Genomic DNA, 27,495 nt, shown 5'->3' with positions numbered 1-27,495 from the left:
AGGGGCATCCGGTCCCCACATTTAATCGACGCCCGCGCGTTTCGAACCTGGAACCACTTGGTTAGAAGCCGAGCTCCGTTCCAACTGAGCTACCGCCTTGGCGGCTAAGAGCCTACTTCATAGCCAAGCACTTTGGTCAAATTTTGTAGCTTGTTTGGCTCGCAGCAAATATTTTTTTAAAAAAATATAATTTTTGAGAATAATTTTTTTTTAAAAAATATTTTTGACATATTTGGTTAATAATAAAAAAATGATAGATTTTCAGAATGCTTATATTTGGTTGACTATCCATTTTTTAAGAAAGTTATGTGTTATTTTTATTATATTTTTAATAAAAATTAGGTATTTAATATCTCTTTTATGTTGAATAATTTTTTTAGAAAAAAATAAAAATATGGTAATTTCCGGCTCACCAAAAATTAACTTTTGCATACTTTTTATAGAAAATTTTTTTATAAAATATGAAAATTATATTTTTATGAAAATATATTTTTTTTATTTTTTATTTTTAAAATTGCAATCAAACAAGTGGTATCTCGTTATTTTTTAATTGACAACATTTTTTTTCCGAACCAAACGCGCCATAAATTGATTTGACACCAGCTCCAAAAGCACTTTGCGATGCTTTACTTTTTGTTTTTTTAAATATATTCATATTAAAATGATGGGAATCACCCATCTCAAAAAACTAAAAAAAAACTACAAATTTAAAAAAACTCCTCACCTATAGAGAGAGAGAGAGAGAGAGTGTGTGTGTGTGTGTGTTATAATTTTTAATGCCTCGCAGCATGTTCAGGGCAAAGGAAGCTAAAAGTCAGCATCTACGCTCTCATCCACACGTAATCCGGAGGAAAAGGGGGTTTATTCTTTGTTAAAGTAGGCTCAAAAAACTGTCACCTCTCAGATTAGTTAATAGCTCTATAATACTTTAAATCGAGTACATCATTATGGAGGGACGACCTCGTAGCCGTATGAAACCAAAACCTCAGATAACTCTTAAGAAAATTAAAACTGGGGCCTTGCAATAAGGGGGGCCATTGAGCTTTGCTTCCCTTGAGGGATGGCATCTTCGCAAATAATCCGCTTCCCAAGCACAACCGTTTAATTCACGGTACTCTGTTCTTGGCAGGATCCCCCACATCAGGATATGGACAGAGCTGAAGGCGTCAAATAATTATTCGTCGCACTCCTTTCTTGCTGTTCATAGCTAGATTCCGCGTGCATTAAAAGAATTAAATTTTCTTTTGAGTAACTTTGAATTTGGCCGTGGAGGCAATGATTCTTGCCATGCCCCATAAGCTCGACAAGTCATTGTCATCTAGAAATTGCTTCCACGCGTGAATCCGAGCAAACGCCAGTGTAATGCAAGATTTGCGAGAAGCTCTTGGACCAAGAATAAATAGATTGAAAGGCTAGCTAGTTTTCAGGACATACTTAATTAACTAGATTAATATTTATTTGGTTGAGTCATATATTGAAGAAATTAAGAATTTAGTCTCATTAGGCAGCCTATTGAGCCATCCATCCACCTGTTATTTATCCTCCTTTTCCTCAAATAAAGCAATTTTGGATGCTCTTCAAATGCTTGGTTAATTTTACAAAATACATTTAAACAATCCAACTTGTAGTAATTCGCGTTTCTAATTAGTCAGTCTAATATATCTTCAAAGAAGATTAGTATAGAGGGAGAAAATTATTGGCCGCACGTTGAGAGACGTTAATCTATATTTTTAGAAAAAGGCTAACTCGTATCATAATACAAGACTATATAGTCGTAAATTGAAGACAGAATGATTCTTTAAATCACTTATAAGATTATTCAACTTATTGAATAGTTTAACATATCTACTTGTAGACCATTATTTTTTATAAAAAAAATTTAAAAAAATCGAGGAAGAAGATAAGAATGACTGGAGTATCCTAAGATGGCTTTATTCTGCAAGCTAGAGAGAAAGCTTCTTCTAGCAATCCTAGTTCTTGTTTAGATTCTTTCAAGCAAAAACTTGCTCTAACCCGGAGTTACCCGTATGTGTCTTTTGTCTTAAGCTCCCTGGAGCTTTCCAAAGTGATGTTTTAAATGACAGACCATTTGCCACCAGCCTGACTACGTACGGGAAGAGCTTCACACGGGCCTGATCCTATCCACGTACACAGATGAACGCGGTGGATTGGAATGAAGAGACGGGGAGGTGGGAGTCCACCAGACATCTGAGTGTGATCAGAGAAGTCAGAGGAATCTATGCAAGCCGTTTCCGATGGCTTGCTCTAGATATGATGCAGAAAAGAGAGTAAAGAAAGACCCCTAAAGCGCACCACCCAACCCCAAGTCTTTCTATAAGAACACCCACTCCTCCTGCTCTTACCATTACGCCCTAAGTAGTAAGTAATACCAGCTGAACTAGTCCCTTCTCTGCAATCTGAATGTTCCCATGTTCTGGGTTTGAGCTTGGGAATGGTTCGGATGATGGTATTTTATTTTCATAGCTTCTGGCTTCGGGTTCTCCTTTGATATTTAAGTTTACAAGTTTGTTCTTCTTCTTCATGTTTTTTTTTTTTTTTTGGCTAGAAGTTGATTTTTGTCTGGGATTCTGGGATATAGGATTTGAGGTAGAGCTCCTTGAGATCCAAAGGAGGGTTTTCGAGGGGTGGATTTAGCTGCTGAGACATGGATTCCACTATCCTATCCCATGGTTTTGTTTTGACGCCAATGGTGAGAGAGAGGGAGTTCTTTTGGGATTTGGAATAGGCTTGTGGTTTGCATGACCCAGGAGCTGCATTAACCCTTCTCGATCTTCGTTTGGATTGAAGGGAGCTCTACATCTAAACTCTCTGTTACTTACCATTCTCTTTCATCTCTTGTTGTTGGGTCTCGTTGTTTTCCTCTTATTTCCTCTTGTATGCCTACAGAGGACCAGATTCCATGGTAAATTTCCACCTTGGTGCAGGCCTCAGCATTTTATTCTGGTTGGACGGGGGCTGGAGCGATGTTTTGCTACCTTTGTTCCGATGTGTAATCATCTTTCTGTCGACTGTCGGTTTGCCTGTTAGATTTTCTTGGATTCTATGTTGGATTTGAACGTGCTGATGCTTTAATTTTTGTTTGATAATAAAACAAGTATTTCGTCTGCAGTTTTTACATCATTTTCCCAACTTTTTCAGCTGGTGTGGGTTGGCCGGGGTCGTTCCCGAACGAGTGTTTTATCTTATTTTGGTATTTCCATTATTTTGTTAGAAATTATTTGAAAAATATTTTTTTAAGCTTGATGTCGGCAGGCCTTACAAAGCTAAAGAAAACCTTTTTTTTTTTTCCTTTTTCTTTCCTAGCTTTGTGTAGTATGTGGTGTGATGACTCACAGGGATTATTGTTTGTTCCTTCTGATCATAAGCTCCTTTTTTCATATAAAAAATTTAGCCGAATAGACTTTTACTACATATTATACTTTTTCTCCGCTCGTTCTTTCTTAGTGCAGAAATGAAGATGGAATCAAATGCGCATCTTGAAGAGGTAGCCAGGCAAAGGGGACTGAAACAAGGGATACGTAGGCCAAACCAATGGACGTTTTCTACTCTTTTTATTCTCACTTATTTGTTTTGTTATGCTGGAAAAACATTTAAGTCACGACTTGAGATTGAGATTGATCTCCTTTGATCTTTTTTATCCTTTTCTTAATACATGGAATTGGGTTTTTGTAAGGCAAGATTTGCTGGAATGCTTTACAGTACTTCAATCTGTTTAAATGGAACATGCTAAAGATATTCTAACCGCCTTGGTCCCTGGGCAACGTTGTATCCTTAGATATATGGATCAAATTTGATTCATTAGGGGACAAACGCCTACGAAAGGATACGAAAAGATTGCTTGAATTTATTCGTGGTTTATTTCTTATCGCTTGTAAATTATCAAGTAATGCTACGGATTCCCAGTTGGTACGAACAAAAAATCCCCAGCCCCACTCGCACGGCATCAGAAAATTGGTGTAACTCAAAAGAATTGTTGCCAAAGAGCAGTCCAGAGTTTAGTTTTCATCTTGTGTTAATGGACTTAAAGGAATTTAGGAGGGTCCAAAGACTGTGGTTCGACTTTATAAAAGCTAGGCAAGTTTGGCTAGATGGTAGTGATTCCTAGGGCTACAAATGGGTCAGGTTAACTTGTGACCCGATTCGACTTCGACTTGTTTTGGAGGACTTATGGGGCTAGTTGGACTCTTTATTTTTTAGGTCAAGTCTGAATTTCGATCTAATTTATTTAAAATTTGAATAATTTTGAATTTTTAACTTTACGATCCGATCGGATTCAATCTAAAAAAAAAAAAACGCATCCCACGCCAATGGTCTCTACATTGGTTTCGGTGAGTAATGGGCCTGAACAATATAGGCCTCATAGGAACAATAGCAGAAGTGCTGGAACCCGAACTCATCTTCAGCTTCTCTAAGCAGAACTATGAAGGCTCAGTGACTCAAATACTCGGCAGGGATCACAAACCTCTGCATTTCCTCTCCAACACATACAGCGAGATACCCCTTGGGGACATCTCCGGAGAGTGCTGATGAAGTGTTGGAGAAGGAGAGGGTATTCTTCAGGAACTTGATGCTCTTGCTGTTGCTTTTTGGTGCAACTGCAAGCTTCTTTCACTTCTTTAGCATCTGCCGAAGACTATCCCTGTGATCTTGTTGGGCTTCTTCGAATCCATGGATCTTATTTGATAGCTTCCCAAATTCTTCAAGAAGACAAAAACTCTGTTCGCGTTGGCAGTGATGGGCTGAGATGGGATGGTGGGTGGTGCTTCAGAATTTAAAGAGAGCTCCAATCCTTCGTTTAGTAATTTTCTTTTGTTTATTTTTATATGGCTATTGGTCGTCTACCTGGTTTTCTGAGATCATTGTCTGGGGAATCAAACTGACCAACGGTTTCTTCTTTCAAAAGACTCATGAATAGGACTGCAACTTTTTTAGCAAGCTTGGGCCTCATTCACTGGTTTCTTGGAAAAATGCACTGCTTGGTCTTGTGTATTTTTTCTCCAAGATTTGGACCTGCCCGAGTCGACCTGAGTCGACCCGAATGACCCGTTGGGCTAAAAATGATTGCGGTGGAGCCCGACCCAACCCGATCTTCTATTGGATTTGGTCTGGGTCTAAAATTAGAACCCAAATAAAAAATTGGATTGGGTTGGAGTCACTCATGGCCCGACCTGCCCCAACCCATTTGCCCCCTAGTGATTCTCAAAGTTTACTCCATAGATTATTCCATGAGAGGCCTCCAATATATCCCATAACCCTCCCCTGCGAGAAACATTGGGCACATAACAAGCTTGTGCTATCGTTTCTTCCGAGGCCTCTTATACTATTAGGAAAATGGTGCTGGGGCTCTTTGGAATACTAATCTTCCTCAACAACTTTATTCTTGAGTTTTGGCTAGTTGTATGGGTTGAGCAAAATCGCCAAATGCTATTAGGGTTAGAGTCCCGAATCTTAATAGAAGTCATTTAGCAAAAGCCTATAGAGATTGTGATGAGTTTGGAATTTAATATTAAAATTCTTATGGTTGGGATTTGACGCTTGGGTATCCACTAAGCTATAAAATTTATTTATATTCAAATTGTCTGCTAGTTTATTTACACCTATTTTTATTTGATATTATCTCTCCCCTCCCATTTTTATTTTTTTTTGTAATTTCGTGTTGAGTACTCGATCCGATCGGCCTACCCCAATCTTAATAAATACTAATAGGGCGGATTTGGATACCCCACATATTTGCCATTTTTTGATAAGATGGATGTAGAATTTGTGGATAATTTTTGAATTTTAAATAAGTTTAGATACGAATAAAAAAAATTTTTATAGGTATCTTTTGAGTCTCTTTACCTCGATCGAGGCATAGAAATATTTGTAAGCTTGACCAGCCGGTATTACTTATGTTGATTGCTTGCAATAGCTTTAGAATGTTGGAAAGGAACAAAGTTCAAGAAATTTTCTGAACAAACAATCTTCCATGGCAGCTGTTGCTTCAAGAGGTCTTCAGTTATCTAAAGCTATTGGAGAAGCGTGCTCGAAAGTGAAAGAGCTTTTACAAACGCTTCCAAAAGACTAGATATCCTGGAGTGTTTAGTTTAAGTTTGGCTTTAAAATTTTTCTCCTTAGCATCTTAGGTGTGCAACAATGGCAAAAATCAACCCCAATTAATGGCGGTTTATTCTTCAATGCTGAATTTTTTTATTTTTAGATCTTACTAGTTCCCATTTTCTTCTTGTTAGTTGCTATGCTCTCAGATTTCACTTTGTAAATTAAGCACCTGACTATATCTTATATTATTTGTGCAACCTATACTGTTCTGTCCAATTCATTCACGCTTCTCTTATGGAACTTCTCTCCTAGGAAATCTGGAATTCTCATCTTTATTCTTATTATGGCGATTGAGTTCACTTGGGAACCCCACTCCTAAGTTTATGATGCAGTCGCTTTGCATGCTATCCGAGTCTAGCTCGAGGGTTTATTGTTTTGATGATTAATTGAAGGGGTTTTTGCATTAATACCCTCCTAAATATCAAATTTTGTATGAATATCCTTTCAAAAATAATATTTACATGTATACCCTCATAAAACACTTATTTTGCTATTTTACTTATTTTTTATTTTTATTTTTGTATATGTATCCATACTATCTAATGCTGTTAAAAAATTAATAATTTTAAATTAAAATGACTAAAATATTCTTAATGGATAGATGTATAAAAAGAAACATTTATAAGGTGATTATGATAGAAAATAAAAAAGTAATTTCAAAATTCTATTTTATTTTTAATTAAAATAAATATGATTTTTATTAATGGTGCTAGAAAAATCGTTATATTAGGAGTATTTGTGTAAAAGTAGTATTTTATAAGATTGAAAAATTAAATATAAATTTTAAAAAGATATCCACTCAAATTTAAATTTTTACACGGTTACTCATGGAAAAAAAAACTTTAATTGTATTTATGCACGTTACGCGCTCACCTTAGTACAACAATGCCCCTGGCACCTGGAATCCTCCCACGACACTTCTGTGATGGGCGAATATGAACACGTGGCGACGATCCGTGCGCTTTCTCCAAGCCGGCCGTTGCCTTGAAATGCAAGTTTCCCTGATGCCCGACCCAAGAAGACCTGGGAAGACTAGTGGGAGAACTGCGCCCAAATCGGTCTGTCCCTCCTTTTATTTTTTTTATTTTTTCTTTGTTTTTTTGTTGGGGCGGGGGGGACCGGGACATGGGAGACGCTTACCAGCTTCCTTTCTTTCGATTTCGTTGCAAGAACAGCGACATCGGCTTCCAGCTTTATCGTATTTTTAGTGCTTGTTCTTCGATTTTCGTGTTCTTGAATTTGCGTATAAAATATATCGAAGTGGAAATATTTTTGTTTTCTTTTCTTTTTCCGACTTTTTTTTTTGCATTGCAATATCCAAGAATTCATCTTGTTGCGGCGTAAGAGGTGGTTTTACGGATGGAGAGGTAGGGTTGATTGAATCTGTACCATTAGTGGTTTCTATGGAATTTTGCACTCCCCACCGATTGTGCGCAAACTTCTTCTGATATCTCTAGCACTTTCCATCAAATTTAGATTGTCGCTGAAAAGAGGTCTGGAAAATTTTTCCAGTAAGTGGTTTTGAGAACAAGAACCACTTACCGGATCTCTCCATGATGCGGAATGACCTTGCCTATCATCTGCTAGGATTTCTAGCCGACCACTGGATGCAAATTGTAGTGCTCTACTTCTTTCTATCCTCTTGTGTTTTCTTTCCATGGCCCCGCCACTTGAAGGACACGTTCCTTCGATGGTTGCAAGGCTAATGACTTGTTGGTGACCTTTCCGAATTGGAAAATCTGGGCTGCCGTGATGTGAAAGCCATTTTCTAAGTGCGCTTATTGGTCTTTTCACTCGATTTTGATTGAAAGATCGATATGCCAATTACTGGTAATGAAGCTCTCCTCCGTCTCTGTTTCTTGTAAGTCTGAAGAACCTACTTATCGTGTATAGATATTCTGGATGATGAGACCGTATTATGAAAGCAGTGGACTGCTGTGAACGGTTAATAATTTTTGGTGTAAAAGTGTGTGGTCCTATTAGTTTTATTAATATCATGGTGCTTTATTATGTGAATAGGTGTTGTCTTTCATCAAATTAAACTTCATAAGAATATACATATTATTTCCATCTGATAGACAGTATATCCGACTTCTAATTTATTTGCAATATCTTTAACATTGATTATAATATTTATGTTTTCATACACGATTATTACTTCTCATTTCGAGATGCAAGTAGCTTTTTCGTATTTCTTGGTATTAGATACTGCTATCTGACTGTTATTGACGTTTAACTGAAGTGAGTGCTGTCTGGGATCAAGAAAGAGGATAGAGCGCGGAGGATTTTCTCTTCTCGTTGTGTGGAGAATTTTTGTAGTAATGAACGGCCTTTCAAATATTTTCTCACTTCTTCATTTTGATGCTGAAGACAACGAAAAGCAAATAACCTCGCTTTCAGTTGCCAAGGATGAAAAACATGCCGCAAAATCAGGTTAGTTGGTTTTGCTTCTAGTGAAATGTGAATATACCGATATTTCAAGTGCAGCTATAGAATATCCACGACAACATCATTGAATTGCATGCAGGTTCTAATTGCATATTATTTCGTAGTTGTATGATTTCGTAGTTGTATGATTTCATTTGAGCTAGAAACATCATGGATATATGTTCTGCCAAACTGATAAAGGACCTATATGCTTTTGTGGACGTATTAGAGGCTGTTTGGTTGCCTGCATTCTAGATACTATTATAATATTATTATATCATTGAATTATTATAATATTATACTATATCATATTATATTATATTGCATTATATAACAATATAATATTATGCTACATATAATATAATATTATATATAATACTATAATATTATGATACCATATAGTATATTTATCATATAATATAATTAATATTTAATATAATATCAATTCATATAGTTATAGAATTATTTTGTTTTGCTAATTAATCAATATTTATGATAACTATATTATAATAATTATTATCATATTATTGTAATAAAAATTATCATATCATTTTCATACTATTTTATTCTATTATACTATTTTATAATTATATTTACATAATATCATTATGTTGCTACTTCGATATTATGATAATAATTATTTTGTTATATAATAATTATTATAATAAAAATTATGATGATATCATGATATTTTTTATTATTATAATCAGCATTATGCTTTTCATATAATTATTTGGGAGAAAGGGAGGTGATGGTAGCCTTTTAAGTTTGCAACTAAAACCTGCCACTTGGGATGTGGTTATTATTGGCTGCATCCTAGATGCAACAAAAGGGCCTTAGGGTGCAACTCAGTTGCCTGCATCTGGTTTAGTTGCAGGCAACAAAACACTTGCATTTGGCCATGTTGCCAATATTTGTAAAATTTCCATATATATGTCCCTATTTTTGTATAAGAATGTACATAAATAATTTTAGAGAGATTTATAGAGCAATTGTTTTGATGTATCTTTGTTTGACCTATAAAATAGGACATATTTATTATAGTGGATTATGGACAAATTTAAAGCTTTTCAATGAAGGCACCTTGAAAGAATTAATTAACGTGATTTAAACCGTTACCTGCAAGGTTGTAGGGATGTTGCCAAGCTTTGTTGTAGCAGGCCAGAATGCATTCGCAGATTCTCGTGCCAACAAGATGAAAGAGAATGGTTGTTGTTAATTAGTGCTGCTGCCTTAATGAAAAGAAAATGCTTTTTATTCTTTATCAAATCTATCCCCTTCATTTTTTTTATAGAAAAAATCATCGTTTCTCATTGCCTTTCTATTGCTTGATAGCTTAGGAATGAGATGCCCTTGTTTAATTATGTGGCATATGGTGATTGGCTCGACTAATTTGCCAAATTTGGTGGTGATATGCCTGCTAGCATAGTGATGTGAAATATGTTTATCCATGCCTCGAGGCGTCATAAGAAGCACGATTCTTTTTGTTATTAGTACGCTATCGAGTAGCAATATTCGATGGATGTAACTGTAAGGAAGAAGTTTGATTATAGATGATTATTTAGCAGATAACACGTAACTTAGGTAAATTTAATAACTTTTACTGGAATGCCTTTAACTTGCAACAGAAGGCAGGTATAAAGCTTAGCAGAATTTTTCTAGCTCACTGTATGACCATAACCCATCAGCAAATTATATTACAAAGAAGTTTTTTTTTCTTTTTCATTATGAGACATTTTCTGGTAGCATTCTTTTTCTGATATGTTACCTGCAGTCAGAGTAACAGACACATCATATCTTTTCAGATAACAAAGGGGTAGAAATTTGGAATTAAGATCAATTGGGATTTATTGAAATCGAAGTTTTAAGCTTAATTTAAAGACTGCTTTTGGAAGTGTAAGGATTGGTTTCCAGGTCTTGTGAGGTTCCTTCTGAAACTTTGATCGGTCTTGAATCTTGATGTATGTGTGAAAATGAAATTTGAAAGAACAACATTAGTGAGAAGCTTACAGCTATCTAGCATTTGGCCAATTGTAGGTGATGTGATCTGAGTTTGAGAATGGACAAGCTTATGCTTACTTTCCTATGGCTGTTTTCTGCAGGGGTCAAAAGGAAGACCCCAAAACAGATCTCTTGCAGATGTGTCACGATGATAATGAATTAGATGGAGGAGGAAAGTAGAGGAGGGCAGAAGAGAGGAAGAGAGGTAAGAGATTGGGATTCCAAATAATTCCTCCTTTCCCAATATGTACCTGGTTGGCTGCTTCCCTCTTTAAGATGGCTAGTCCTTTGTTAAACAGAGGCGAAGGAAGGAAAATGAATTACATTAAAATCTCATACTGATGTCATAGGCATAATTTTGAAGAAAAAATTTAGAAAGAAATTAGATTTGATCTGGCCATCTTGTTAATAGGCCCCGACTTTTTCTACCTTTAAGAACTTTAAATACTCATTATATCACAGAATGGCTGATTTATTTTTTAGTAAATAAGAAAACAGTAATTAACTTGTGGGGGTCTTCATGGACATGAATAATCCAATTAAAAAGCCTGGCAAGGTCTCAAAATAAGATGCTTGTACTAAACCATGGACTTAAAATGTAGGCTCAATTCAGATCGAAAAGAAGGCTCAGTTCTGTGATTAGGCTAAACTGTCCCTCTGTTCCAGGAACTTTTCTCTGTGAAACCTGATGATCTTTCATATATGGCCTACTTTGTAGTTTCATGAAGAGAATCTTTGGTGCACATGGACATGATATTAGTTGTGTTGTGAAAAGGTGATCATGTTTTTTCTCTGGCATCCGTGCTCATGTATACCTAATGCATTGATTCTTTTGATTCCAAAGTTGACATCTCTTTATCTTTTTTCCCCTTTCCTTTTCTCATCGACACTTGTCTTGCAACAATTCTTTTCTATTCCAAATATCATTTATTCCGTTAACCAAATGCCATGTATTGAGCACTGACAGAATGGTGACTTAGTGGGAGACTTTGTGTAGGCATACTAATCTTGTTCTCTCTCTCTGTGTGTGTGTGTGTGTGCACGCGTGCGTGCGCTAACAATAGAATTCGTGGTTCTATTCAGAAAAGAAAATCACGATCTATTGAAGCTTGAAGGATGGATTAGTTTTACTATTAAAATATTGTCAAGCCTTTGGAAGTTGGTCAAAATGTATTCTACACAGCCTTTTGTAGCTCTGGAGGTAACTCTGATCTGTTGATTGAGGGTCTGCGACTATTCTGTTTGCACCTGTAGTTGTCTATTGGTAACTTGATACAACACTAAGGCTTTTGATGCTTAATGTATCTGATAGATATTATAATGCCATAAGTTGAAAATATGTCAAGATCAAGTAGATGACTCACTTAACCTATGAAGTTTTTTTTTAACATGATGTTTGGATGCATTCTATATGCAGATAAAGATAAGAAGAAATGTAAATTGTCAGGGAAAACCAGAAATCTGAAAATTGATAAAGTAAATGAAGATAGCCTTCCATCGTCTTCAGATGCCTACAAAAAGCCCCTTGTGTGGATTGACTTGGAAATGACAGGTATCCTTCTACTTTAATTGCTGCATTAAATGTTGTGTACCATAAGTATCTAGAAGTTAATTAGACAGTCTTTTATGTTATCGGTTGATATTAGAATATGTCTTGTTATTATACAAATAGAGTTATTATAGTTTATATCATTAAGCATATTTCTTTTAACATAGATTAATAGTTTACATGAAGGTTCACAATCTCAGTACTGGACTTCGTACTAGTACCATCTTGGTATAGTGTTAGTATGACTGGTTCAGGGTCGGTTTGATGTACCACCCCATACGACATATCTGTTGGGTACCAGTATGGTATGCGTGGTATGTACTGGTATGGTGCATCATGGTTCGTACTGTGAATGCAATAGCTTATTCTTGTCTATGGATCATCAATTAATTAGGTTAAATCAGACGTAAATTATATGTTGGAATTGCACTTTTGTCATCTTATGTAATGATAGCATCTATACGAGTTGGATGTACTTGAAACAAGTTTTTGTACTTCTCTTCTTCCAAAATGAATCTTTATTCCTTTTTGAGATATACCTTCTGATTTGGCCACTAGTTTTATTTGGTAATTTAGGTGAGTCGAACAAACCACACGGGAGTGGCGAGATTAAAAAACTTTTAAAGAACGCAAACTTGAGGTGCTAAAGCTAAAATACAAAACATTTTAATAATTGTAGGATAATGAAGTAGCCCCCATAAAACTGGCAGACGACACTAATGCATTGTAAGGAGAAATAGCGAAATTATAACAGATATTTTTAATGCAGTATAGACTCCATAGAATCTAACACTTTACTATAAAGAAAGTTGCAAGAGAACTAGGCAATTCCCATGTATTGAGAATTTCTAAAGTCTTAGGTGAAGCACTTAGTGACCTATATTGGTCTTGTTTAAGTGTGAAACAGAGGAAGAAGATGAAGAAGGGGAGAGGTTGAGAAAGAGGAAATATATAGGGGAAAGATATTGAGGAAAGAGAAACATGCAATAAAAAGGTCAAGGTAAAAAGAAGAAAAATGACAGAAAATACAAACTAAAAGGGATAGAAACAGGAGTAAAAAAGAATAAACAAAACAAAAGGCCAATTTTGTCTCGGTTGGGATGGACAAGTTTGTAAACCAAGGGAGGTTGATATATCATATGAAGAAGAAGAATAAGATGTGCAGAAGTGCAGCGATGTTTCTAAGTCAATTAAAAGATATTCCTATTTTCTATTAGTTTTTGAAGGTATTACTGTCTGAAGGTATTACATTAAGTGTAATTTGCTATCTGGTAATTTATTGGAAAGTGTTTATCTTGTCTTTAGTAGACTTTTGGAGATTTTTGTTGCATCTACGAGTAACTTCATTTCTAATTAATCTATCTACTGTCTTTTCACTGTCTTTTTTTTGCACCTCTAGGTTTGAATATTGAAGTTGATCAGATATTGGAGATTGCTTGTGTTATAACGGATGGTAAACTAACCAAACAAGTGGAGGTGACTTATTTATTTGCTATAGATGTTTATGAGCTTAACTAATCTTTTTCTATTCTTCTTTTTTCACCATATCAATGAGGTGCTTGCAATTTCACCACGTTTTAGTTTTTCTTTTCTTGAAATGTCACCCGTAGTGTTTTTTTCCTTTTTTATGGGGTGGGTGGGTGGGCGGAGTGGGCATAGAGATATAATATTTAACAAGTGCAAACTCTTTTTACCCAAAAAACAAGTGCAAAATCTAAATTTGAGTTGATAGAACTTCTCATTTTATCTCTAACACAATACATGTATAGAAAGTTTTTGTAAATGTTATTTATAGAAATTATTCTCTTTAGCATTGGCAACAATATATAAACCTCGGAATATAATTATCTAGCCCCCCCCCCCCCCCCCCCCCCCCCCCATATGAAAGTAAATGAAATGTGAAAACAACCATTAAGATGTGATATTGTGCTTTGAGGAAAACAAACAATTTGGATTTCACAACAGTTGAGTACACTAGGGTCCATGGGAATGCAATTAGGGGTCAAAGACTTCTCGGTAGAAGTCCTTGATTGATAATATTATTGCAACCCTTTCCATTATTTTCATGGTTTTTTTCATTATATCCAAGGTTATTTTGTTGGATGTTGTGTAACAACTCTTAATTGTGCCTGGGAAGGTTTTCTTTTTAACCATTGTGCTTCAACTCTCAATGGTTAATTTTGTTGATTTTTGTTCTTACATCTTGTTTATTGTAATAAATGTTAGTATTTACATATAATCATTTTTGAAGCATTTACTATCACTTGATCAGAGGTGGTGCCTGTTGACTTGTTTGGTGGCTCGCTAGTTATAAATCTTTATTAGTTCTGAGTTCTCTATGAGTTTAGACATGATTTTAACTACTTCCGCTAACCAGGGTCCAGATTTGGTTATTAGCCAGACGAAGGAGTGCTTGGATAACATGGGCCAATGGTGTCGAGACCATCATGCAGCTAGTGGTATGTTAGTGATATGATAGTGATATGCTTCATTTTAGGAAAAAGAGATTCTATCTTCAATATTTTTCTTCTGTGGAACTGGTTCTAACTTGAGTGCAATTTAGGTTTGACTGAGAGAGTGCTACGGAGTACTATTACTGAAAAAGATGCAGAAAAACAGGTATTTTGACTCTCTGCAAAGGCTTATTTTCTGCCTTTGGCCCTACTATTCTGGAGGAGAATAGGTGCGTAAAGACATAATTTGTGTGTTTTATTGCTGTTGAAATCTAATCATAACTTATATGCCTAACTGCCTCTATTGTAGAACAAGGTCCCAGGTTGTAATATTGTAGTTTTGATCCTGCTTATTCTAACACATATAACGTGCGCATGCACACACCATACACTGTATGTATGTACATATGTGTTTGTGTGTGTATGTATGTATATATGTATGCATGAAATGTTCATCTTCTTAGGTACAACTTCAAATCAAATGAGGATTGGAGCATCAAACTATACAAGCTAAGTTTGTTTGAATAGAATCAAATAGTATGAAAAATTAAAGATGCTTGCAACAGAAATATTGACTTATATAGGAACTTGATGCGCATGTGGTATTTTTCCAGAAACTTTTGATCACTAATGTGCATTTTCAATTTTAATTGGACCTTTTTTTGGCTCAATGGAACAGTGTTACCCTCACTAGGATTATTTTGTTTTATGATTTTGACAAAAAATAGATTAAAAATGTAATAATTTTGCATCTTGTGAGAGCATTCCTTGTTGGTCTGAATATCCAAATAACAGAAAAATTGAAATTTTATATTAGTTTTATCAGCGAAGTACTGTAAATAGATTGCAGGCCTTTGTAGATAAATTATAATCACCATGGTTTCCTAAAATTTTAAAAACACCAAAAGAAGAGTAATGCTTACTCCAAATACTTGTTCTTTGATGGGGTGTCTCTTGGGATGTGTTCACCAAGTAGGACTCTATAGCCCAGCTAAACTATTCCACTTTGAGCCCTTCATCCCTTGGGGGACTAAGTCAGATTTTGACGGGTGTTTGTTCCAATTAGAACTCAAAACTGGGATACCATGCGTATGCCTAAGGACTGATGAATGATGTATGCATCACTCGCACTCTCTCTCATTCAATTCTTGCCAGTACTGTCACCATCCATTGCCTGGCTTGGTTTAGGGGGGTAACTTCTATGCCACTATCTTTAAAAAAATATTGAAAAGGTTAACCAACTAATATGTAAGATACCACCATGGACTACTAGAATGTTGTCTTGTCCACAAGGTATGTTTTTCAGGATGGAACACTAACAATTGGGCTGATTGAAACAACTCGTGGTGTAGGTGCACCATAAAAAAAAAGGAATCTGCACTTCTAGAAGGAACTATAACATCTAAGACAATAACTACACATGCATTCAAAAACTGGCCAATTTGTTTAACCAAAGTCCGGATGTATGATTAAATATATGTACTAGCTGATGGTGTTATGATAAATGACAGTGAACTGCATTTCAATCCAGCAGAATATTGGTTTCAAACAGAGAAGATAATCTCAAATTTTGCTGGAACATTTTATTGCTAGTGCAACTTTTATCTTTTTGATTTATCTGGGAGCGGTATTGTTTATTAGCAATCTTTCCGCATGGTGAAGGGAAATATTTAGCAAGTCATTTTAGTATCAGATTTTATCTTTTTAGATAAATATAATTAAATATATCACTCAGTGTCGATATAATCAATGCCAATGGATTTATTCTGTTCTCATCTTGAAAAAAAATGAGACGAACACTAGTTGAGATTTTTTTCTTTTTGGAGGAGGGGAGCGGACACAAGGTTACCAAAATTTTCTAAGGCTTCAACTTTCTTAGTGAGAACTCAGAAAGGGGCTAATGGGCTCCCAGCTAAACCTCATAGGAAGGATCCATTTCATTTTTTTTTTCCTCTTTAGTTGGATGCATTTTTTTTCTAAGTGCTAGTTATCCTTTTCTGTAATGTCTAAATATCCCATGACAAGCATGCAATCCCATAAGTGCGGTTGTTTTATCACAGCTAAACTGGAGCATAGTAAATTGACAATAACGTGCAATTTATGTTAAAATTTTCCTCATCTTGAAACCTATAAACTGGCAAATCTGCTAACTGGTATACTTCCCGATATGAAACAAATTTGGTAATGTTAATGTATTTTGAAAAAAACTACTTGTTTTACCAAAGTATCATTTTCATAACGAGATCTTGTCAACAGGAAACAGATGAATAGACAAAGAAAAAAATCATTCTGATATCAGCTTATAAGAGCAAAGGTAACATCTAAAACTGCGGAAACTGCAATGTGAAACTATAGGAGCAAATTTTGAAATGAAGTTTAAGGCAATTTGTAAGGTTCTTAGCAAAGTTGGCCATTTTAATATTGGATGGGTTAATCGTCTAGTCACATTTTTACTAAGATACTAATTGGAAACATGAGAAATAGTGAGAGAATGTAGGTACCATCACCAATAACAGGAAGAGGGCTCCAACAAAGTTATTAGATAGCTAGAATTATGCGTATTGAAAATAAAAGCAACTTCGAATTGATACATTTGACAAATTCCAAGGCATGTTATAAGGAGCACTGATAAGCTTCCTATTCCTTTTCCCTTTTTCTTTTTGTTTCAGAACTTCTAATCCTTTTACACTTGCACAATTGAACTCGTTGAGGAGGACATCAGAGTTTGTTATTCATACGCAATAAGTTTTGATTAAAAAGATGCTAGTGACTTTTTAGTGTTGACTCACTGTTGCTATTTATGATTCAATCATTTTTGGTGTTTTATATTTCTGAAATTTTGCTCCTTTTGTTCTTGGTATTATCATTCATGATATTTGTAAAATTGTTGGGGGCCATATTTGTTTTCCTGAATGTTTCTTTAAATTATTTGTTCTGTCAATACTTAAGACGTTACATGTTTGCAAGTATCCCATGTATATAATATTATGGTTAATGCAAGTGGGAATGCTACAAGACATGATTTTTTTTCTTTATTCAATTGTATACCTTCTTGTTTGTAACTAAACTGCAATTATCAAATGAAACAAACTCTGACATGTTTCAGGTTATAGACTTTGTGAAGAAACATGTACGTTCGGGTACACCACTTTTAGCTGGAAATTCTGTATATGTGGACTTTTTATTCTTAAAGGTCGGTAAATTGTTATATGTTTGAAGACAAAAACTTTAATGTCTACTGTACAAGATTGTAAAGGTAGATGAAGACTTTCCTGTCATATTCAGAGCAGATGGAACTGACTGGTCAGTGTGCTTTGAGGTGTTGGGTGATCACCGCTGGCTTTTGAGACTCCAGGGAATTATGGGTCTACAGTTAGGCTGGGGCTGGCAACATTCTATGGATTAGAATGTTTGCAGTGAATAGGATCATGGAAGTCAGCATAACAAATATGATCAATCTGAGGTGGATATGTTATGACACCTGGATTAGGAGTTTACACGAGCTGAGCATGAGTGAGCGAGGCCATGCTTATTAGCCAACCTCAAGCTCAGGTTAATGGCACAATTAACTGTTAGTGAAGCTCAAGCTGTTGATAGATAGCTAGTTTAAAGGGTCAGTGAGAGCCTCAAGTCCCTTGAGGCTTTCATATATATTCCATGAGCACAAATTTAGAGACATTTTTTTTAAATCCAATAGTATAAATACTATATTATATCTCTCTCTCACTCTCTCTCTCTCTCTCTATATATATATATATATTATTTTCTGGATTAATTGAGCCAAACACAAAGAGTTGATCAAATCTATTGTTTTATTTGTTTATATTTCGAGATCATATTGCAGGTTCAAGCTCAGCTTGTTTACTAATCAAATGGGCACTATTGAGCCGAGCATGAGCTGCTCATAAATGACTTGCTTGTATGACAGCCCCCTGACCAGGGAGGATATGGTAAAGAATTGAGTATTAACTTGCCCGTTTGATGGCTTTCTTATAGATTCCCTGATATAAACCATCTTGGATTGCTGATTTATTTCTACTAATATCTGAAAAAGTCTAAACAATGAACAAGTTTTACGAGTGACAAGGTGCATATTGTACTAATTCAGTGAGTTCCAAAACTGGGACTACTCCATGCTTTCTAGTGACAAATATATTTAATTCCCTTAGAAGTTCATCTGGGTTCCTTTTCTTTCATCTCAATATAAGAAAGCCTAATCAGCTTTTGGCTCTTGTGACATATGGGAAAATTTCCTTGGACTGTTGCTGCTCCTCCTGTTTTGCACCTTCTCTGGGATCACAGTGCATTATCACCATTTTTCCTTATTTAAATATTTGTTTTTATTCCTTAATTAGATATTCATGGTCTCTCTTGTATTGCCACCCCGTCATCTACTTGTTATTTTTCTTACTTTTGCTGGACTTTTCCTGAACAGAAATATATGCCAAATCTGGCAGCTATCTTCCCACATGTACTTGTTGATGTTAGCAGCATCACGGCTTTATGCATCCGTTGGTTTCCTAAAGGTAATGCATTCCTTATAATTATATTATGTTTATCCATGCTGAGCTCGTAGGTGTCCTTTAATTATGAGTTCGCCATAGAAAAAAATAGAAAAAAGAAAGGAAAAGGAAAGGAAAAAAAAAACCACCACCACTACTGAAGCCAAAGATTCATGTTAATCTGAATAATCAGAATTAGATGATGGTTCATCTACTCTTCCATGTTTTGTGGTAAGGGCCTCCGTTATTTTTTCGTTCTAAGCACATTATATGATTAGGTAGGATAACTCAAGCTTAAAGGTCCACAGTGTTAAAATGTCAACCATGCCCATTTTAAACCAAGCATTATGAAGATATCAGGACTTTTCAACTGTAGCTGATGCATGTCAAAATGGTAATCCAGAAATCTGTTCTATGTTGGATGTGTATTCAGATCTAAAAGCACTAGCACAACAAATGAACATAAGAAATAAAATATTAAAAATACAGAGTCCATGGAGCTCTTTATCTTATGCTGCCATGGTGAAATGGTGACTGCATCCCACAGCTGGTAGCATTTGTATAGCAAAGAAGACAACTGTTATCCTTGCTAGTATATGTGAATCATATATAATGGGTATTCCTTTCCAGTAATGTAAAGTAGATTTTTGAAGTTGAGATGTTCACAAGTTTGATCTAATTTTTGTATATTAAACAAGATATGGCATGCTCCATGCATTCTTCATTGCTGTTCTTCTTTTGTGTAAGGCTGAGGATCAAGTTATGAAAATACAAATGGCCATGCAATTATTGATTACCTAAAAGAAATGCTTGGTATACATTTCGTGAAAGAAATGATTTAAAATAACAAATAACATTGAAAATTTATGGAGAATTGTCTGAACTAATGAATGATGGAGAAGAATTCATAGATAAGTTGGTTTTAGTGGGTAAGTAATTCTATCTAACTGTCCAATATATTAAAGTCCAATGAGTTTAGCGTCAGGGTGAAGAATTTTTTCTAGTGTCAGGGCTTATGGATTTTTCATTAGAGTATGTTTACCTAGGACTTTGTTGCAATAAACATGTTGATTGATATTAATAGAAAGTGGAATGGAGCAAAACTATTAGATAAGTTTAGAAGACTATGAGAAAGGAACAAAAAAAATTGGAATATAATTAGGTAGGTTTTTTTTTTTTTTTTTTTTTTTTTTTTTTTTTTTGATAACAAGAGCATAAGCTTGTAAGTTCTTCAATAGTGCAATTGCTTGGATGCCTCAAAAATGTTAACAAAAAACTAGGCATCGAATGAAGGGCTAGTGATATCTAATTTTATATCTAACTGGGAAGGTTTCCTGTGATTAGAGGAACTGCAAAACTATCCAGACTACAACAGATAAAAGATTCCTAGATAGAACTAGATGCTCGAATTGTCCTTAATAATGATTCAACTTGCTGATTTTGCGCTGTTGGATTGCTTTTGAGTGGGTATATTACAGGTACTCTAGTGATTTATGATTAGTTTTCTAATTAGTAATAATATAATATTTGCAATGTGTCTTGGTTTAAGTCATCATATGCAACCAATTTGTTAAACTGGGGACTACTGGTTGAGTAGCCATTTATCTGGTTGCTTGAGTATTTTTTCAGAAATGTTGACACGCCATCTCTTTTGTGACAGGCCAAGATGCAACCATTAGATAAGCAAAATTGAAACAGCAATATCACCTACATTTAGTAGCAAATTTGGATTGAATGAATTCATGCATGCAAGTAAGCTTGCTATTAAATCAGCCATGAATAGTTTTCTATGGTATGCGTGCAAGTCTTAGTGACAGTCTAATGTGATTTTGCCATGATAGATGGCCAAACCTTGTACTTCAACTTGGTTTATGGATAATATATAATTGTTCTATGGACTATTGATTGTTTAAAATATGCGCGCGCGCGCACATATAAATATATTCAAGACTGTTGAACATGATCTATACTACAAAAAAATCTTAAAAGCCAAAATTCGTGTGTTTTGGTGATCTCTAACCTAATTATCAAATAGGTGTCAAAATGAATAGTTTTAATAGCATGATACTATACTCACTATGAACTAACCATCAAAACTTAGTGAATTTAAGTTGTTTTAATTTTTGTGCCCTAACCTGTATTTTATTAGTACAATTATACCATTCATTTTTGTATTCATGTATGAGTTAGATATAACCAAAATATGTAAATTTTGGTTTCGAGGTATTTTTTGTGGTATAAATTATGTTCAATGGTTTGGATTTTCAATTTGAATAGCCTATCATTGATTTCAAGATCATTTTAACAAGGAGTTAAAGCTTGTAGGCCATCTCTCTCTCTCTCTCTGAACTTGCCCCTGAAATTATGGCCTCAAAGTGTTGAATGGAATTTGCTTCTATACCAATGTATCAAAAAATATCTTTTCATTAATGAAAAGTGATAGTTGTTTGCTTCATATCACATTAGCGGCAACATTGATATACACTTTTCTTATCCTCGTCTTTTAGCAGAAAAGCAAAGGGCACCTACAAAGAAAAAGAAGCATAGAGCTATGGATGACATCAAAGAAAGCATAAGGGAACTCAAATGCTACAGAGCAAGCATTTTTAAAAGCACCAAATAAGTCCAAACGGTAATTAACATGAGATGCTGTACTGTGATACCTGATTGTGAAGGTTCTATTTAAGTCAACATTGGAGGGGAAGTTTTTGCTTGAAATAAGTCTCGTTGGAAGGCATTGGTTCTGTTAGGCGAATGATTCAACTTACCATGGAATTCCTACTGATCAGTTGCTGACTGGGTGGTGTGTTGCGGGATCCCTCTCCATTGTTCTTTTGTTGGTGCTCATAGTAATGGAGCTAAAGGATTTGTTTTCATCTGTAAATTATCTTTGTAGGACAATAATTTTTTGCGTGCTATCCTTCCAAGTGCATGGCATTGTATTTTGTGTGGTTTTAGATGGATATAAGCTTGTTGTGGGCTCCCAGGACGAGTTAGCTTGTCAAGTCAACTGGCCTTCGAGCAAGAGCCGGTTCAATAACTCGGATGGGGATCATGAGCCTGCAAGCTTCTTTCAAGCAAGTTTCGTTGGCTGCTATCTTGTTTGTATTGTCTTAGCTGATGCAGTCGGTAATATAGATTGTCTGAAATTCTAGAGGTGGATTGATTTCTGGATGATTTGCCACCAGTAGTTGATAGGAACTAGCTTCATGAAACTTGTTCACATGCTTTATTAGCGGATCGAACACTTGAAGACTTTTCTTCATCAGTCTTTTCTGGCTTCCCTATCAATTTTTTGCTGACTTCCTGATGCTCTATCGAGAAACCTACAAGTTATCAAGTCTATCGGATGTTTTGCACGGTGATTTGTGTTATATTTGCATCAGTAGTAGGGATGGACCCTATTTTCGGCTTTAATCTTTCTTTCCTTTCCTTTCTTTTTTTCTCTCTTTTGAGATTTGCATCGAGGGTGGTAGCGATTATTTCAAAGAACGAAGTGTGTTGTGAATTATCAAGTCACCCATCTGAGGGGGCACAACATGCAACCTCCTGTAAGTGGAGTTGCGACAGCCAAGCGATAGCTCAGATTGTCATGTCATTATATTACTAGTTTGATGGAAAGAGGACGTGCGATCTTGCACTGTCGGAGCACTTGAGGTTCTTGTCAAGGGCATCTGGGAGTTAAGGTTTCTTCTGTAATCAAATTAAACTTTATTTATTTTCGTTTGCTTTATCTATCTGAGGTTTGCCTCCTTGTTTTTCAGTATGTTGAGCTATTTTTTAGTGGAATCTGCTTACTATTTGCTTGCTTGCAAATCAATAGGGTTAAGATTACAACCTACAACTATTTTGTGAGTCCTGCATGGTTTTCTTGGTGCTGCCTCCGGTACATATCAAGCTGAGATTGTAGGAATAACGTTGCCTCTATAACCAAAAGTACCTCGCTCATCCAATCCCTCTCCTTGTGTCTCCTCCCCTCCAATGCGATCCTTTTCTCCTCCTCCCTCCTCATCCTTCACCTTGCTCCTCTCATCTTTTACTAGTCCGCTTGTGCTCAATCTCCAGGATGCTGCTTCTATGTTACTAATCAAACCGTCTTTGCTTCCTTGGCCGCCGTTACAGTAGCCTTCCCTGCCCTCCATCTCTCTCCTTAATTTGTTTCTTTTATCTGGGTCGACCACTCCGCCACCTCAATAACCAAGTCTTCTCTTTAGGTCGACTTCAAGCTTGGGCCTTGTCGGACATCTCCTGATGAGGCACTGAACTTGCTTTCTGCACTCAATTCTCTGGTACAATCTAGGGGTGGCTCAATCTACGCTTTGGTTCTTAATTGTTATCAGTCATTGTTGTCAAGTGAAGTAATCGTAACCGAATAAATCCATGGAGGAGTCTATCATTTATATGCTCGATTTCTTCCGTTATGATTTGAGTGATTCATGTTGACAAGATCTAAGAACCCATTGGTTCTTTGAAATACTTCTTAGACTCCATGTCACACTGTCAACATAGATGTTATAAGCTTAGCTGAAGTTCTTGTAATAGAAGTGGGAAAAGAGAGAGCTATTGGGCTACGGCAGGGATGTCCCTGAGGATGATAGTGTTATTTTGATGATTAACAAGCAATTATCTAGAGTATGCTATAAGTTAAATTGATACTTCATTTATAAGTTCATTACTCTCAGTATATTTGGTTAATTGAAAATAGATACATGACCTTGTTCATTTGAATGAATCTAACCTTGAGAATGCAGCAAAGTGTGGATTGAGTCGACCCAAAGGTTGATTGGGTCAACCCCGGCACATCAAGAAATCATTTGGCACACTCCTGCAAAAATGGCACAAATGAACAGTGAGTTGGGTCGACCCAAGGTAAGCATGAGTCGACCCAACCTTGAAGAACCTCAAAAACACAACTGAAGAATGCTCTCTGGATTTACTGAGAGGGTCGACCCAAACAGTGGTTGAGTCGACCCAAGCTTGAGTCGACCCAAACCCTGAGCGGGTCGACCCAAAGGCAAGACAGAAAGACAGACAGAAATTGGTTCTCTGGAATTACTGAGAGGGTCGACCCAAGAAGAAGTTGAGTCGACCCAAGTGGACTTTGAGTCGACCCAAAGAATGGTCGGGTCGACCCATGGGAAGGAAGGCTGAAATTGAAGTTTCTGTGGTTTCTGAGAGGGTCGACCCAAGGAATGTTTGAGTCGACCCAAGGCAAAGTTGGGTCGACCCAAGGACAGGTTGAGCCGACCCAAACACGGGCTGAACAGTAACGGCTAGTTCTGCAACTGTACTTTTTGTCCTTCCCAAGGTGAGTAATGGCTAGTTTTTCAAATCTAACCATTGGGACTTGTCCTAAGAAGGTGGGAAGCTATTTAAAGGGGCATTATTCATCAGAGAGAACAACTTTTGAGTGGAATATCAAAGAGTACCCAAGAATACAAAAGTGCCCTAATCTTCTTCATCAAGAGCTTCATTCAAGAATCAAAGAAAGGGATTGAGCAGATTCAAAGAGGCATCAAGAGCTCCATCCCCCTTAAAGAGTGAAGCATCCTTGACAAAGAAGAGCAAAGCGACTTCAAAGCGATAAATACTTTCTAACTCTTCCTTGTAGCTTATATTGTTTCATATGCTCATTTAGGAGTTTGAATCTTTCCTTTTGTTTATTAAACACTTTGTAAAGGTTCGTTGGTGAGCCCGCAAAACCAACAAAGGTTTTTGGTGAACCCGGAAAACCAAAGTGTAAAGGTTAGTTGGTGAGCCCGCAAAACCAACAAAGGTTTTTGGTGAACCCGGAAAACCAAAGTGTATAGGTTCGTTGGTGAGCCCGTAAAACCAACAAAGGTTTTTGGATTGTGAGCCCGGAAAACAATCCAACTGTAATCCACGAGATTATAGTGAATTCCCAAGGGGACGCTTGGGGAGTGGACGTAGGTGCTAAGGAGAGCACCGAACCACTATATATTGTTGTGTTTGTGTTGTGCTTGTGTTTTTCATTTACTCTTGCATCATCTTCTACTCTTGCGTTAGTTTAACTCACTCAAATAGCTTAAGAAAGCATCCACCGCACTTAATTAAGAAAACGTTTAAAGCATCAAAATTTAGAAGAAACCAATTCACCCCCCCCCCCCTCTTGGCTTGTCACCTTGGGCAACAAGTGGTATCAGAGCGAGGTGCTCTAATAGTGCTCATTGATCTAACAATCAAGAGTTAAAGATCATGACAACCCAAGTGGGATGTGCAATGAGTGAGGGGCAATCCACAAATAGACCACCTCTATTTAATGGCACAAACTACACATATTGGAAAGCTAGAATGAAGATATTCATTCAAGCTTCGGACTATGAACTGTGGCAAATCATCACTAGAGGACCTCACATACCCACACTTAACATAGATGGCACTATCATACCCAAACCAGAAATGGATTGGAATGAAAGTGATAGAAGATTAGCACAGTTAAATGCAAAAGCTGTAAATACACTTTACTGCTCTTTAGATGTAAATGAATTTAATAGAATATCCACTTGCACCACCGCCAAAGAAATTTGGGATAGACTTGAGGTCACACATGAAGGGACCAATCAAGTTAAGGAGTCCAAGATAAACATATTAGTACACAAGTATGAACTGTTTAAAATGGAATCTACTGAGTCCATAACTGATATGTTTACTCGTTTTACTGATATTATAAATGGGCTTAAAAGTTTAGGAAAGTCTTATTCTAACTCTGATTTGGTGCGTAAAATTCTCAGGTCTCTACCAAGGAATTGGGAGGCCAAGGTAACCGCTATTCAAGAGGCAAAGGACCTCAACACACTGCAGTTAGAGGAGCTCCTAGGATCTCTCATGACCCATGAGTTGACAATGAGGCAAAATTCAGAAGATGAGGTCAAGAGAAGAAAACCCATTGCCCTAAAGACTACCACCCCTAGACAACAAACTGAATCGGAAGATTCAGATGATGATGAAGATATTGATGAAGAAGGGATGGCAGTGCTTGGGAGAAAATTCAGAAGATTCATGAGAGGTAAGAATAAGTTCCATAAAAAGAAACCCTTTCTTAAAGGTAACTCAAGCAAAGAAAAGGTTAAGGATAAGGAAAAAGAAAAGGAGACTCCCATTTGCTATGAGTGTAACAAACCCGGGCATTATAAGATAGATTGCCCAGATTTGAAGAGGATGGCAAGAAAGTTGAAAAAGAAGAATTTTATGGCCGATTGGAGTGAAAGTGAGGAATCAAGTTCGGAGGACGAAGATCATCAAGACACGGCCCAAATATGTCATATGGCCAATGACGATGAGGTAAATTCTGAACTTGACTGTGATTTTACTGTTGATGAATTGCATGATGCATTCTTAGAACTCATGGAAGAACATAAGAAAGTAATTAATAAAAATAAAGCTCTAAAAGAAGAAAATCAATCTCTCATTAAAGATAAGATAAAACTGTCTCATAACTATGAAACATTAAGTAGGAAACTTGAAAATGAAACCAAAAATCTAATTGCTGAAAATGTCAAGCTAAAAGAAGATGCTGAAAAATATAAATCTTTGGTAGATAGATTTACTCTTAGTTCTACCAAATTAAACTTGATTCTTGATAGCCAAAAAGTTGTATATGATAAGGCCGGTTTAGGGTATAGAACAAATAGGAAACAAAAACTCTTAAAGAATATTTTTGTAAAAGCTAAAAGAGAAAATATTACTTGTTATTGTTGTAATAAGATAGGACATAGAGCATATGAATGTAATTTTAGAAAGTCTAGTCAAAACAGATCAAGTAATAATCAAAAGATAAAATTCAAGAAAGTTTGGGTTCTAAAAGGAACATGGAGTACTAACCCTAAAGGACCCAACTTAGCTTGGGTACCTAAAGGTTCTTCTTGATCTTGATTGCAGGTGTGTCTTGCAGCTGATAAAATGGAAAAACGATGGTATCTAGATAGTGGCTGTTCAAGACACATGACCGGTGACGAAGATCAATTTGTCACCTTGGAACCAAAGAAAGGTGGAGTAGTGACCTATGGAGACAATGGTAAAGGGTATATCATTGGAAAGGGTAAAATTTTCATTGCTCCATCTATTTTTATAGAAAATGTTTTATTAGTTAAGGGTTTGAAACATAACCTTCTTAGCATAAGTCAATTTTGTGATAAAGGATTTAAAGTTACATTTGAAGCATCTGTATGCATAATCACAAATCCTAAAGATAATAGCATTGTACTTGTAGGACAAAGGCAAAGAAATATTTACTTAGTAGATCTTCATGAGTTAGGCAAGAAAAATGGTTTATGCTTAATTACTAATGAAGAAAAGAAAATTGAAACTAGTTGGCTTTGGCATCGAAGATTAGGACATGCTAGTATGGAATTAATATCAAAACTAGTTAAGAAAGAATTAATAAAGGATGTGCCAAAATTGATTTTTGAAAAGGACAAAATAT

At 36.0% G+C, this 27,495-nt stretch overlaps 1 protein-coding gene, 1 long non-coding RNA gene and 1 pseudogene across 11 annotated transcripts; 2 read left to right on the top strand and 1 right to left on the bottom strand.

Annotated features, from left to right (window-relative positions):
• The first annotated feature begins 1,942 nt into the window (after positions 1 to 1,942).
• Positions 1,943 to 3,762, top strand: LOC120111914 (uncharacterized). Its single transcript, XR_015972260.2, has 2 exons — positions 1,943 to 2,379; positions 3,466 to 3,762. It is a non-coding gene; the product is annotated as an uncharacterized LOC120111914 (long non-coding RNA).
• A 488-nt stretch (positions 3,763 to 4,250) lies between these two features.
• LOC148700487 (indole-3-acetic acid-induced protein ARG7-like) lies at positions 4,251 to 4,904 on the bottom strand (annotated as a pseudogene).
• Positions 4,905 to 7,048: 2,144 nt separating this feature from the next.
• Positions 7,049 to 22,204, top strand: LOC103719005 (oligoribonuclease). 10 transcript variants are annotated; one of them, XM_089926493.1, is made up of 10 exons: positions 7,167 to 7,487; positions 7,597 to 7,950; positions 8,363 to 8,553; positions 11,966 to 12,100; positions 13,497 to 13,573; positions 14,475 to 14,556; positions 14,661 to 14,716; positions 17,657 to 17,743; positions 18,986 to 19,076; positions 21,563 to 22,204. In XM_089926493.1, exons 3-10 carry the CDS (start codon positions 8,442 to 8,444, stop codon positions 21,673 to 21,675), a joined length of 753 nt encoding a protein of 250 aa, XP_089782619.1. In that variant the 5' UTR covers positions 7,167 to 7,487; positions 7,597 to 7,950; positions 8,363 to 8,441; the 3' UTR covers positions 21,676 to 22,204. The 10 variants fall into 10 exon arrangements, 9 of the variants coding, with proteins under 9 accessions (XP_088565263.2, XP_089782617.1, XP_089782619.1 ...); XR_015972259.2 differs by lacking the exon at positions 7,597 to 7,950 and adding an exon at positions 20,713 to 20,804 and having other exon boundaries at positions 7,211 to 7,487; XM_088709137.2 differs by lacking the exon at positions 7,597 to 7,950 and having other exon boundaries at positions 7,049 to 7,178.
• The last annotated feature ends 5,291 nt before the right edge of the window (positions 22,205 to 27,495 follow it).

This window comes from Phoenix dactylifera, chromosome 12, assembly GCF_051530095.1.
Source record: "Phoenix dactylifera cultivar Ajwa chromosome 12, Ajwa_hap1_PhDact_Kaust_v1.1, whole genome shotgun sequence".
NCBI classification, from domain to species: Eukaryota; Viridiplantae; Streptophyta; class Magnoliopsida; order Arecales; family Arecaceae; genus Phoenix; species Phoenix dactylifera.
This window is presented reverse-complemented; position numbering and strand designations above follow the sequence as displayed.